The 15,124-nt window shown below is 38.3% G+C and overlaps 1 protein-coding gene across 7 annotated transcripts in view; it reads left to right on the top strand.

Moving 5' to 3' along the window:
• The window catches only part of DSE (dermatan sulfate epimerase), a 78,114-nt gene that overhangs the window by 24,201 nt on the left and 38,789 nt on the right, over positions 1-15,124 (top strand). For 3 of the 7 annotated variants that reach the window (XM_061427504.1, XM_061427503.1, XM_061427502.1), the window contains exon 2: positions 4,386-4,854. In XM_061427504.1, coding sequence (XP_061283488.1) covers positions 4,439-4,854 — 416 coding nt within the window. In that variant the 5' untranslated portion in view covers positions 4,386-4,438. Of the gene's footprint in view, positions 1-2,790; positions 2,898-4,385; positions 4,855-15,124 lie in introns of those variants that run through there. The other 4 variants (XM_061427505.1, XM_061427508.1, XM_061427506.1 and 1 more) reach the window with 4 other exon arrangements.

The following is a 15,124-nucleotide window of genomic DNA, read 5'->3' as shown; positions in this document are numbered from 1 at the left end:
ATATTGTGAGAGTAACTCTTAGTACTGTTTTGCCACGTTAAGTTATTAAATATGTGAAGAGCATTTCACACAAAATCGCTGTGTATCAGCAATCGTAGTATCTGCAGTGGATTGTTGGAACCAGAATTAAAGCAAAATAACTTTAGGCTTATTGTTGCTCTGTGTGGACCTACTTAAGATAATTGGAATTCGGGCGGTTTGTTAAATCCTTTTTATGTTATTTGACTCGGCCTTAGCATAATGCCAGTTGGACGGCTGCAGATATATGTGGTGCATACAAGCAGATAAATGATTATATTTCTGTCTGAATTATCTCAACTGTACTGTATTCATTGATTAGGTCTAAAATTAGGAATGTTTTGCTCTCTGAGCTGTGTCGAGTGAGATGGAAGAATGGGAAGGAAAACTGAATTAGGAGAGAGAGTTGGTGGAAGAGAAGAGGAAAGAAAGGCTGTTGGGGGAAATGAGGCTAAAAAGCGTCATTCAGAACCATTCTGAGAACTGAATTATGAGTAAACTGTGCACTACTCATAGGCAGCCTCTGAGCAGAGCTCACGATTTTGCCATTTTGAGGGTGCCTTGCTCCTGAACTGGGCCAAGGGCAGCTTAAAGATGTAAGGGAACTGGCGGTTGTTTTGTGTTAAAGAGATGGGGAGAGTCACGGTTGGTCATTTTGGTAAACTCTTTAGCCTTTAATAACCATTGTTTCACTCAGCATTTTCAGCATCTTCCAAACTTTGGTCATTCAGGCACCACCTTCAACAGTTTTTGCCTTATCCATTTGCTTTTCTTTTAAACTTACTTTTAAACTTAAATGTATTTTAAACAGGAACTTTATGTGTCTGTTGAAATCTGGTTTGATATGATAGTTATAGCTTTTCCTAATGTGCACTGAAATAAGTACATGAAGTTAGCATAAAGCCTAGACACCAGTGTCCACCTAAAATTACCTTGAGAAATGCTCCTTTCATCTAATTCCAGCTCTTTCCTTGGCAAAGAGGGTACACAGAACACTGAGGGTAGATGGTTAAAGGGAAACCCAAAACCTGGATATAGGGGCTTTTCAATAAAAACCTAGACAGATTTAAGATGGTAGATGAGAACTAGGTCTCCCTTTGGGTTACCAGCCTAAAGACTTTAGTTAAGTTTCATTTCTTCTTTCTTTTTTTTGGTAAACTACTGAATGTTTTTTAGGCTACAGGAGTGTCTATGTATTTGTTTCCTTGCAGAAACTGTATCTCGAAAATTCTGAACTTGCTTTAGCTTCAAGTAAGGAGGAGTAAGATTTCTCCTTGCTCATTTTAGTGATAAGATCCCCTCTATCACTTCCTAAGCCCAGAAGTTCAGTGTCTGTGAACTGCCTTGTACATGCCAGGCACACACTGCTAACCCCTGTAATGCAAAAAGGAAGCTGTGGTCCCCTCTTTGGTGAGGTCTGGCATAAACAGCTGAAACAGTCCCATGTAATACAGCCATCAGCCAGATACAGGAGATGTTAACTCTTTGGGTAGATCAGCAAAGGCCTTCATAGCTGGTTGCATGTATGCCGTAAGGAGAGCAGCACAGTTTGTGCCCCTGTGAGTGTCATAGTCTTTTCTCCTCCGTCTTCGTAGATGATCGTTTAGCAGAATTTCTGTGGGCTGTACCCTGGCCCACATGTGTTCCAACAGGAATGTTTTCAATGTGTGGTAACTCAAGCCTTGCTGCCCTGACACCTCCACATGAATTCGAAGCAATAACTAGGGAACCTTCAGTAACAGTTGGCATATTGAGATGGCATCATTCCCAAAACAACATCTTAATGAGGTCTGTGCTTCAGGAGCAACGCTTCTAGTTTAAATATACTCGGGCATGTCCTATGTAACTGGAAGCCATGTGGCAGAAGTGGCTGTGATCACAGCGTGGTTCAGTCCTGCATTGGGAAGGTCTCATTGGAGCAGCTTCTCTAACCTCAGCGACTCCAGACCTGGGTAGGAGGGTGCTGTACATAAGGCAGGAGAAAGAGAATGTAACAAATCAGGGACTTCTCAGAGATTAAGACTCTGCCTTCCAATGCAGGGGGTGTGGGTTTGATCCCTGGTTGGGGAACTAAGATCCCACATGCTGCAGGGTGCAGCCAAAAATTTAAAAATACAACTTTTTTTTTCTTAGAAAAAGAGAAAGTAAGATAATAAAACATATCAGCCTTAGCCCCTTTTAGGGAATGTGTGTATAGAAGAACCCTCCTGCAAGTGCAGGAGACATGAGAGACCCAGGTTCAATCCCTGGATCGGGAATATCCCCTGGAGGAGGGCACAGCAAGCCACTTCAATATTCTTGCCTGTAGATTCCCATGGACAGAGGAGCCCGGTGGGCTACAGTCCATGGGGTCGCAAAGAGTCAGACATGACTGAAGCAACTTAGCATGTACAAAATCTGAGATATAGATTCTAGTCTTCACAGAGCTTCCAACCCATCCCTCCAAACCCCACGCCACCTGCTTACCCACCTAGAACCTGAGCTGCACATTTAAAAACCAGTAGTTCAGAGAAGATTCTCAGTTCTATCTATGTAGAGGTCAGTTAAAGGAGAAACCTCCAAGCCATCCTCACCCTGGGATGCTAATTGCTAAGTGCTAATTGCATTGATGGCCCCATCCAGTTTTAGACCTTTGGGGATTTAATAATGCAGGCTTGTTTTTTTAATTAGCGCACTTGTTCTCTTCAAGAGCAGAAAATAAACTCCAGGGTGAGGGTGGTGGGGAGTGAGCTTTCAGACCAAGCCACGTCTCTTGTGTTACCAGAGACCACACCCCTCCTCAGACATAACCACCGAAGACTTGTTTCTTTTGGCCAGCTCTCTGACCTTGAAGGATCCAGCGAGCCGCCTTGAAGATTTGGGTGCTAGACATAATACGGGTAGAGTCCAAGAGTTATTTCTATTTTATATATTTTATGTAGCTTGGCTATATTCATTTTGTATTCGTTAAAAGTTCTGTTCTTGAAGTAAGTCTAAAATACTTAACACACACACTGCCACTGACTTTTTTTATATATAGGCTAAAGCACATTCAGAAATATAAAGAATACTAGAATTTATGGCAGCATCCGCAAATGATGCTGTGTTGCATCACTTGGACACAGACCAAGTTAAGAGTATGGATTGTTCTCCACTGTGTGTTAAACCCTTGGTTTTCTTTCTTCTGAATGTGATGAGGCAGATTTTCCTTGGAAAAATGGTTTGCGTTCAGCTGGGGAGATTGATTTTTTTCCCCATCAGTTTCTCCCTTTAATAATTGAAAACTACTGTTCATTATTTACATAAAACTGTCTTTTTCTGGTCTGCTTTCCATAACCTTTCCCCTCTGAAGAATTTTAAGAATTCCCTGACTTGCCTCTGGGGGATTTTATGCCTGCTTTATCCCAGATGTGGGACATAGACCAGGCTGAGGGGTTTCTTTTTTTAATGTTCCTACTTTGAAAGACATTCTTTAACTAGTGAGCAAAGCTGCCACTGAAGAAAAGGATTTTCAAGAAAGTTAAGCAGTTTAAGAAAAGATGTGAGCTTGGTTTAAATGTCTGACTTAACTGAATGACACCAAAATCCTGAGTGCGAACTAAAAAAAGTAGACAGTAGTTTCAAATAATAATGGGAAAATGCACACGCATTCTTTCAGCCTTTTAAGTTTGGAATTGTATTTTCTGAATGAAGGCATGTCAGTCTCCAGTCCCAGCAGCCCCATGTCTGATCTTGCCTTGCATGCCTGCTGATGTCATCTTAGGGAGCGCACGGGCTTAGCAGATGTTTACCCTACTTCTGTTAGTCCTGTCCCCACCTTCTGCTGACACAAAGAGGATATTCAGCCTTACTCAAAATATTTTGTCTGCTCACATTCATATAGATGTATTGATCCTAATCCCTCATTCAGAATGGAGAATGTTAGAAGGAGGGGAGAACTTAAGAGTGCAGGAGGCTGTATTAAGACAGGATTTTCTTATTTTTTTCCTAACGTCCATTCAGATTCCCAGACATTTCACCATCAGCTTTTGGTTATTGTAGCCTTCATAGTAATGTCCAAAAATACCATAAAATTGAAACGCTTTTGTGTGATAAAATGTGAGAAGAATGCCAGCTAGGGTTTTTCTTCTCTACTCTAGCAAATATTACACCATTTTCCCAAGTCCAAAGTTCTGTTTTCCATGATGAATATATCTGATGTATCCTGTGTAATTAAATTATTAGGTTTTGGTTTCTTTCTAGTTCAAATTTTTGTTGCATTTTTGAAATATCTGAAAATTCTTAAGCTTAATTTTCATAGTACGCAAAGTGGCTGCCTACCGTATATTTCCTGCTTCACCACGGTCCCCTGGCTGACATAACCTCCTCTCCTTTTTATTCTCCTGTAGGATCTTTCGAAGATGGTTTGGCTGCCTTGGAGATTTGGAGATCTGATGCCACGATGAGGACTCACACACGGGGGGCTCCCAGTGTGTTTTTCATATGTTTGTTTTGCTTCGTGTCAGCCTGCGTCACTGACGAGAATCCAGAAGTCATGATCCCCTTCACCAATGCCAACTATGACAGCCACCCAATGCTGTACTTCTCTAGAGCGGAGGTGGCCGAGCTCCAGCTGAGGGCCGCCAGCTCCCACGAGCACATTGCCGCCCGGCTCACTGAGGCCGTGAACACCATGCTGTCCAGCCCCTTGGAGTACCTCCCTCCTTGGGATCCCAAGGAATACAGCGCCCGCTGGAATGAGATTTACGGCAACAACCTGGGGGCCTTAGCAATGTTCTGTGTGCTGTATCCTGAGAACATGGAAGCCCGAGATATGGCCAAAGACTACATGGAGAGGATGGCAGCTCAGCCTAGTTGGTAGATTTTTGTCTTTTTCTTCTTACTGTATTAACTCTGTGATTTAAGGAATGAATGCATAGGGACATGAAATCTCAGAAGCCAGATTTTCATATACTGTGTATGTGTGTGTGATTGAGGGGGAAAGATTGCTTGTTATTTATGTTGTCAGTGGCTTCTGAATGGTCTCTAGTTTCAAAGACCTAGTAACTTCCAAGTTTAAAGTTAGAAGAAAAATATTTATAGATACAATCTAACCAAAGAAAAAGTAATTTGCTGCCTTGAGTAAACAGTATCATCTTGATTGTTGAGATTTCTTTCCCCCTTGTTTAACACACTTGTATTACTATCATCAGGTCTTAGGTTCTGACTGACCCCCAAGTGATTAAAACTTTTTGCCAGCAAGAGATTTCCTCCAATTAAGATTTCTTTCCATTTTATGACAATTAGGAGCTTGAAGAGCTAAAAGTAAATGTGATAGGATTAACTGACAATTTATAAACAAGATCTTATCCAATAACCAGCAAATTGCCCAAACCTGTATGAAAACCAAAGTTGTAGTATAATTATGTGAGGAATTCTAATTATGTAATAATTTACTTTCAGAAGTTCAAAATTTGAGAACAAACTTCCTGTCACTTCTTGATTAGCTTAAATTTATTTGTTTATAATTGATGTGCCTACCTGATTCCAAAAGGTATGGGATGAATTAATTAGAGATTCTGTGGGTATTCTTATTTAAACTGTGTTTTAATCATAGTCAAGGACCAATTACATTAAAACAATTGCAAACTATATGAAATATCCTTTTAAAATTACATAGGCTGTTAATTGTCCTAGGGTTAGAAAGAGCTCATTTTTAAATGATTAGAAAAATTAGTGAATGCATTTAATGTTGTAGGGAGTTACATCTCCCATATCATATGGGTGAAGAATGGTAGCTTGCAAGCTTCCTGAATTCCGCCAATACAGTAAATAAATGTAATTCTTCCTAAATTTCTGCAATATTATAAAGAATGTTGTTTGCTTATAGAGTTTGAAGGATTTCCTGAAATTTCTTACTGAAAAAGATTATAGAAGCATTGGTATTACAGTCATATCAGAGCTTATTTTTAAGGCTTATTGTTAGGTATGTATAATCATTTTGAAGCTTACAATATTTTAGATTGAAAAGAAGCTTTTTATTTGGATTGTTTCAGAGCTGATCCATATATGCCATAGTTTCTGTTCTTGATTAACTCATTCTATTCCTGACTCCAAGAAAGAATATAAAAGATGTATGACTTCAGTTTTTATTTGCCAACCATACCTCAGTAAAGCTTGGAAAATTTTTTTAAATAATAAAACAATGATGTATGAAAATTGGATATTTGAACTATAAATTTCTGTTAGCAGATATCACAGTTACTTGACATTGTACAGTTAGTTAAAAATGGCAGCCATGTTCATAGTATTTGAGGAAAAAACCTTTTGTCTATAAAGGTAAAGTCCTTTTTGTTTTAGATAGATAAGTGAAATTTGACAGATTAAGATACTGATGAAAATGTTCCAGAGAGCCATTCTGGAACATTAATTTCACTTCATGAAAGAGTAGGTAACTGGGAAGTGCCACTTTATAATGGAGACTTTATCAGTATAAATACAATCACATTAAGAGACTTGCACAAGACCTGTGCAATTTTATTATAATAAAAAACATTCAGGCATATAAACACTAACTTAAACAAATGCTGTCATTAGAAAGGATTAAAAGAAGGAAAATAAAACTTAAAAATGATCATTTTCATAGTTTCTACAGGTTCAGAATTACTGGTTGATGTAGATGTGTAGAAATATACTAGAGGCCTGGCACTTTTTTTGTGGCAGTATTAATAAAAACAGGTATAACTCTATGCCATTATCCAGTAACCCAAAAGCCAGCCTGTGATTTAATAGAGCTGAACAGTTGATTTCTTTCTCTTGACCTCCTGGTAGATGAAGGTCAGAAATTGAGAATTTACCTTTATATCTGCTGTGTATTTCCAGAAGTTATCCTAGCATAAAAAGTCAAGCTACTGGAATATTTTTATCTTGGGAAGGACTGTTAGGAGGTGGTACTTTTAAATGGTTTTATGGAAATTACAAGTTTTAAGAGCTATCGCACCCAATCCCTAGACCCTTTTTTTTTTTTTAACTTTTTTATTTATTTATTTTTTTAAATTTTATTTTATTTTTAAACTTTACAATATTGTATTAGTTTTGCCAAATATTGAAATGAATCCGCCACAGGTATATATGTGTTCCCCATCCTGAACCCTCCTCCCTCCCCATACCATCCCTCTGGGTCGTCCCAGTGCACCAGCCCCAAGCATCCAGTATCGTGCATCGAACCTGGACTGGCAACTCGTTTCATACATGATATTATACATGTTTCAATGCCATTCTCCCACATCTTCCCCCCTCTCCCTCTCCAACAGAGTCCATAAGACTGTTCTATACATCAGTGTCTCTTTTGCTGTCTCGTACATAGGGTTATTGTTACCATCTTTCTAAATTCCATATATATGCGTTAGTATACTGTATTGGTGTTTTTCTTTCTGGCTTACTTCACTCTGTATAATAGGCTCCAGTTTCATCCACCTCATTAGAACTGATTCAAATGTATTCTTTTTAATGGCTGAGTAATACTCCATTGTGTATATGTACCACAGCTTTCTTATCCATTCATCTGATGGGCATCTAGGTTGCTTCCATGTCCTGGTTATTATAAGCAGTGCTGCGATGAACATTGGGGTACACGTGTCTCTTTCCCTTCTGGTTTCCTCAGTGTGTATGCCCAGCAGTGGGATTGCTGGATCATAAGGCAGTTCTATTTCCAGTTTTTTAAGGAATCTCCACACTGTTCTCCATAGTAGCTGTACTAGTTTGCATTCCCACCAACAGTGTAAGAGGGTTCCCTTTTCTCCACACCCTCTCCAGCATTTATTGCTTGTAGACTTTTGGATCGCAGCCATTCTGACTGGCGTGAAATGGTACCTCATAGTGGTTTTGATTTGCATTTCTCTGATAATGAGTGATGTTGAGCGTCTTTTCATGTGTTTGTTAGCCATCTGTATGTCTTCTTTGGAGAAATGTCTATTTAGTTCTTTGGCCCATTATTTGATTGGGTCATTTATTTTTCTGGAGTTGAGCTGTAGGAGTTGCTTGTATATTTTTGAGATTAGTTGTTTGTCCGTTGCTTCATTTGCTATTATTTTCTCCCATTCTGAAGGCTGCCTTTTCACCTTGCTAATAGTTTCCTTTGTTGTGCAGAAGCTTTTAAGTTTAATTAGGTCCCATTTGTTTATTTTTGCTTTTATTTCCAATATTCTGGGAGGTGGGTCATAGAGGATCCTGCTGTGATGTATGTCAGAGAGTGTTTTGCCTATGTTCTCCTCTAGGAGTTTTATAGTTTCTGGTCTTACGTTTAGATCCTTAATCCATTTTGAGTTTATTTTTGTGTATGGTGTTAGAAAGTGTTCTAGTTTCATTCTTTTACAAGTGGTTGACCAGATTTCCCAGCACCACTTGTTAAAGAGATTTAGACTCTTAAATTTTTAATAAATTGGAGTTCAATATAATCAGTCCCTTTTTGAAACTTAAAATACTGCTGAATGTTTTCGTAGTTCAACTATCTATATTTAAATCAACTAAATCGTATGTTCCTATTATGCCCAGAGAAAGTATTGTAGGTGTTGTCACTGTCTTAGAATATAGTTCACCTATATTTGGTTTCAGGGGAAAATAAAAGACTTTTATTTATAAAAGAGATCAATATTTAATACTATTTAATTTTTAAAAGCTTCCTACAATGGCTTCATCAAGCTTAATACATTTGCCATATTCCATGAAGATCCTTCCTACTCTTTATAAAAACCTATGAGTAAATTGTGTCCATTCACTTGTTCAAGTAATAAACATTAACAAACATTTATTGAGCATCTGTTTTATGTCATGTACCATATAGATGCTGGGGATTCAATGATGAAAAAACAAATAGCTCTGTACCTTTAAAATTTGCACCAAGGATAAGGGCTGCAAACACTGGGTATTTGAAACCTAAGCTAGGACTATATTCTCTGCTCAGAATTAAGTGTAAGGATCACTTAATGCGGGGAGGGGGGTGGTGGTCATTAGTTTTTATTCATGAATTACTTAAAGATTTGAGGAATAAATGAGATATTGTAAAATACTTTATTAGCACAGTTCCTGTCACACAGTAAGCCTTCTATGAATAAGAATGACAATGATAATTATTGTTACTGGTATTTACTTAGTATTTAGACCTTGTTTAGTTTATAATTTGGTGTATGTAGGCTGTAAGGAAACAGTGTTTGTTTGGGATTTATTTGGAGACTTTGCTTATCTTTGTTCAAATTGCTCTCAAAACTAGAACATCTGTTTAACGTATAATATGTTCCTTTTGGCATTGTTCCATTAAAACTTTCAGTGTTGCTCCCTTGGGCCCTTTTTGTTAGCAGATAAGAATCTGATGGTAGCACCAATTGTGACGGCTTAGGGAAAAGGAACAATGATGTGTCTTTTGTCTGGTATTAAAAAGAAGTACACCTGACATACATATGCATACAGATTTATTAATGTAGTTCATTTAATTTGAATATTTTTAAAGTAAAGAGCTAAAAGGTCACAGCTGTAGATTTACTTAACAGTCTAAGGCCATTGGAAAAGTTAAATGGAAAATATTATCTAGTTCTATACTGATCTTATGTGTTCATCTGATAAAAAGAAAGGGATCTCATAGATTGATAATGATGTTGGTGATTGAAAAACAACCACATGCAGTACTGTCATCTTTTAACATTATAATTTTGTGTGTCAGTGAGTACACAAGGATGAGACGTGTCTAAGTCCTGTATCTGCTTTTGTGGAGATGTCCATATTCTCTTTCAGAAGCTCTCTCTGCTTTGTTCTTCTACCGTTTGAATGTCATGCATTCTTCAATACATTCTCCATAACAGTAAAAGTAACAAGGTAATTGAATTGTTCTTAACTTGGTTGTAAAAATCAAATTTTAAAAGATGTTACTTTAACCTATATATAAAATGGCACATTATTTTTAGCATCACCAATAATGTCTTTGACCTTTTAAATTAAGCCTTTTTTCCTCTATAGATCTCCTCTTCCAAATGAGAGCTAGGATTTGGGTTACAGTTGGCCCTGTTTTATATAAAAGAGTGATTAGAACTTCATTTTACAACTGCTTTAAGAAATTAAATGAGCTGAGATCATAAATCTAGACCGGTAACAATAGAAAATGTGTTTCTATTACACTTAAAGTCATTTCATTTTTTTATATCATTTAATCACCAGAGCAAGTTCTATATATGTCAGTTGGCAAATGGGGAAATTCTCTTTATAAATGGTTGATTTCTGCATTCAGTCCTTACCTAATTAAAAAGGGAACACTGTTGGGTGCCAAAAAATGAAAAATTTTCCATCAGTTTTTTTTCCTCAAGAGCTTAAACTTTAAGGTGAGAAAATAATAAAAGCAGATCTTAGTCAAGATTTAAGAGATTTCTAAAGAGTCGGTTTTTGAAGTTTTGGAATAAGCACATATTGCTCAGTTTTCCTAAAATTTTCATATGTATGTATATTTTTATTTACTTATCTTTACTTTTTTCTATTGTACCTTTCTTCCCAAAGATTAAGGAAACAAAGTATAATACTCAAATAAGAACTAGCTGAGAAACAAAAGAGGAAAGGAAAAGATTAAGAATATCAGCTGGACTAGCAAGGAGGCAGTTGCTGAAATGCATCTTATGTCCGATGAGTGAATGGGCCACAGGTGGGCCCTAAATTCTTTTATTTTTTTTTTATTTTTTATTTTTGCAAATGCCAACTGGGAAGAGTGTTTATTTTAAAAGTAAAAAAAGTAGGTTCAGTTAGTTTTGAAGTATAGTGTCCCTGGGATTAAAAATAGATCCGGTACTCCAACTACTACTCTTGACTCAAGGATCAGAAAGAAATTTCTCCTGGAATTTTCATGAAAAACTCTCATGGTAGTTTCATGAACATCCTTCCAGTGCATGAGTGATGAATTGCACAGTGCTGTCTTTTTTATACTATACTAGACTAGACTGAGGGCAGGACTGGATCTGTTTTGCTCATACATACCTCTGTCATCTCCTAACAGAGTATCAGGTATATTTTTGCCCAATGAATGAGTGCTCTAGTATCCTTGGATGAAGGTTCTTCAAAGTGAAATTGACTAAAACTAGAGTGGAGGTAGAGGGGATGGACATATGGTTTAGTCCCAGGCTACTCTACTTTTCTTTCCTAGTCTAGCTTAGTCCTTCAGTAGAATTTTGCTCATGCAGAAAAGTGAGATGACGTATACCTGTCAGGTGGCCTCTCTGTACATTTTGTGTCTCAGCTGAGCTTATGATAGATGGGTTCTCTGAGCTTGGTATTACACTACTCTGCCTGTTCTTACAGTAATCTTCTATACCTAAAAACAAATAAAAAATTCACTTAAATGATCATCGGAAATCACACCACACCTGAGTCACTTAAGAAAGATATAGATAAGTTGACCATATCACACCTACTATGAAGAAATGAATGTATTGAACATAGATTTAAAATAGAATTGTAACAAAAGATTTGTTGTTCAAGCTCTACTGACATCATATAGTTATCCCATGTGCATTTCTGAGCAACGGGCTTTTCAAGGCTTTTGTCTAAACATTGTAAAGCCTGGGGAAGGGGCCAAGCATAGCAGTCCTCGGATGAGAGCTGCACTTGTATCTTGATTCTATTTTATTAGCCTTTAGCAGGTTTTTTTTTTTTTTTTTTAACTTCTATAAAACCCCAGTGTCTTTGTCTTTAAAATGTGGATTGATTCTTCCCATGCGAAAAATGTTGTCCCAAGGGTTAAATGAGGTAATGCATGTAAAGCTCTTAGCATTATGTGCCTGATACATATTTTACTAAAAAGTTTATTTTTACTATGCAGAAATAGATATGATCATGTAGCTTTATTCTTGACACACAGGACTTCATTTTACCTATTCACTCTGGAGTTGGGTTTTTGAGAAGTACTCATTTTGCATCATTTTCTTCCCTGTACAGTATTTTTGCTTACTTATCATCAGAAAATAAATCATAGAGGAAAGAAATTACTTCACTCTTGCATGGCTGCCAGTCAGCTACAGGAATTCAGAACTGGTGAGGGAAACAAAGAAAGTTGAACTTTTGGACAGAGGAGTAATTATTTTATTTGCAACAGACGGTGTATTAAATTCTTTGCTTGTGCAATGCAAACTTCTGGAGAGTGACATCTGAGGGCCCCTTTGCAAAATAAAATACAAAAAAAATAATAAAGTAAAAAAATGCCCTTGGCATATCATAGTGAACCAATCAGTTTTCTTCCTGTATGTTCCAAAATGAAGGGTGAGCACGTCACTCAGCATGGTGTGCTGGGCTTCAAATGCAGTTCCCTACAGCTGTCTCTCAGGCTTTTTACTTCTCTAAATTGCACAGTAAAGCTGGGGATCAAAGTAGGGGAGGATGTAGAGCCACAGCACCCTAAGTAAAAAGATCGGGTTTTCCTCTCATGACCTTACAGTGGTGAAGACCTGGAGGCGTAGCCCATAGTGCACCTGGAATCCATCCAAGGAAACAAATCCAGTGGACTCAACTGCAGGGTCTCTATTAACCCAGCCCCCAAGTCCCCTGGCTTTTTCTCCTTCATGCTTTCCCTCCCTTCTGCCCTTCCTCCTCCTTCCTCTTCTGCCTCTCTTTTTCTCTCTGTTCCATTCATTCAGTGATCTCAAGAAAGACACTGCTTTTACCCTGCTATAAATCCTTGCAAACAGAAGTCTGAAACTGATGACAACAAGGCTTTTTATGATGATCAGATTCTTTAATATTGACAGAAACACATTTTAGGAACCTGGCCATTGGGAATTCCTTTCTGGTATACCATTTAATAAACAGGTTTTTGCCAGCATCATTCCAGGTGAGGGCAGTGGGCAAGGACTGGTGTTGCGAGACCTGTGGCAGAAGGAAGCAGGTGAGGAATTGCTCAGGGAGAGGCCAAATCAGGTGTTAAGGTTAGCTGAGCATCTCAGTGCTGGTTTTCATACACAACAAGGAGACTTCTCCATTCAGATGAAGTGAGGTTAAAATAGTTTAATAATGCTTCTTTCTAACAACAAATGTGAGACATTTTATATCATCTCTGTTGTTGTTCAGCTGCTAAGTCATGTCTGACTCTTTGTGATCCCATGAACTGCAGCACACCAGGCTTCCCTGTCCTTCACTATCTCCTGGAGTTGGCTCAAACTCATGTCCATTGAGTCGATGGTGCCATTCAACCATCTTATCCTTTGTCTCTCCTTTCTCCTCTTGCCCTCAATCTTTCCCAGCATCAGGGTCTGTTCCAGTGAGTCAGCTCTTAGCATCAGGCAGCTAAAGTATTGGAGCTTCAGCTTCAGTATCAGTCCTTCCAGTAAATATTCAGGATTGATTTCCTTTAGAATTGACTGGTTTGATCTCCTTGCTGTTGAAGGGACTCTCAAGAGTCTTCTCCAAGCACCACAGTTTGAAAGCATCAGTTCTTTGGCGCCCAGCCTTCTTACGGTCCAACTCTCACATCTGTACATAACTACTGAAAAAACCATATCTTTGACTATATGGACCTTTGTCAGTAAAGTGATGTCTCTGCTTTTTAATATGCTGTCTAGGTTTCTCATAGCTTTTCTTGCAAGGAGCAAGCATCTTCTAATTTTATGGCTGCAGTCATAGTCTCCAGTGATTTTGGAGCCTGAGAAAAGAAAATCTGTCACTGTTTCCACTTTTTCCCCATCTATTTTCCATGAGGTGATGGGATTGGATGCCATGATCTTAGTTTTTTGACTGTTGAGTTTTAAGCCAGCTTTTTTACTTTCTTCTTTTCACCCTCATTAAGAGGCTCTTTAGTTCCTCTTTGCTTTCTGCTGTTAAGAGTGGTATCATCTGCATATCTGAGGTTGTTATTTCTCCTGGCAATCTTGATTTCAGCTTGTGATTCATCCACCCCGGCATTTCACATGATGTGCTCTGCACGTAAGTTAAATAAGCAGGATGACAATATACAGCCTTGACGTACTCCTTTCCCAATCTTGAACCAGTCCATTGTTCCATGTCCCGATCTAACTTTTGCTTCTTGTCCTGCATATGTGCGTGCTAAGTCACTTCAGTTGTGTCCAACTCTTTGCGACCCCATGGGCTGCAGCCTACGCAGCTCCTCTGTCCATGGGATATTCCAGGCAAGAATACTGAAGTGCATTGCCATGCCCTGCTCCATATGGTCTTCCCGACCCAGGGATCAAACCCAGGTCTCATGCTTTGCAGGCAGATTCTTTACCACTGAGCCACTGGGGAAGCCCTTTGTGTCTTGCATACACCTCTAAACATACCCAGTTGAAAAGAAATCTGAAGTTAGTTTTCCTGTGGGGTCTGTTTGTTGTTTGAGTGTATTGTTTGTTGTTTGAGTATAACATTCAGTATTGATGCAACCCTCAACTGTCTCCACAATGAGTAACACTCTCTCCTACCTCCTGCTCTTTTAGTGTCACTTGTTGCTTTTTTAATAAAAAAAATCACTGTGGGCTTTTAGAGTTGTCCTAGGGAGCTGTGCTTAAGGCCAGAGGAATCCTCATCCTTCTTCTGAAGGGGTTCTAAATCTGGGCTGCTCACCCCATATATACAGCAAAGATGCACATGCGGTAAGTGCCACACCATCTTTACAGTCTGGCTCTCACATTTATCTAACGTTAAACTTGCCAAGTATGTTGCTTAAATTGTATGCATTCCTTGCCCTGTATCTTGAGAGATTTGAGTTAGCAAGTGCTACATATACACACACACACACACACACACACACACATATGTATGTATGTATTCTATTTCAATATTGCTTTATAATCTTTTTTTTAAAGTTGCCTTTATTAAGTGAAATAGTTAGTACTAGTACCACTTAAGATGTAGGGCCTTGTCGACATTAAGTTCCTACTAGTAGTGTATGAAGAGATATTTACAACTACTGGAGAAGAGCAGTGACATGAGTATGTCTGTGCAGTCTTTTGTAAGGCTGGCTGGTTCTTTTTACCGTAGTTATCTTCAGAATGGCTCTTTCCTTCTTCATCTCCTTCTGCCGTATCTTTCAAGAGAGCATGTTTTAGCTGTGTTTAACACAGTCTCTTTCCTCCATCCTTCCTTTTTCATTGCAATGTCAACATGCTGGTTTAGGATAGCAGGAAAAACCATA

This window comes from Bos javanicus, chromosome 9 (genome assembly GCF_032452875.1).
Source record: "Bos javanicus breed banteng chromosome 9, ARS-OSU_banteng_1.0, whole genome shotgun sequence".
NCBI classification, from domain to species: domain Eukaryota; kingdom Metazoa; phylum Chordata; class Mammalia; order Artiodactyla; family Bovidae; genus Bos; species Bos javanicus.
Note: the sequence above shows the minus strand (reverse complement) of the source record. Positions and strands in the feature narration are given on the sequence as shown.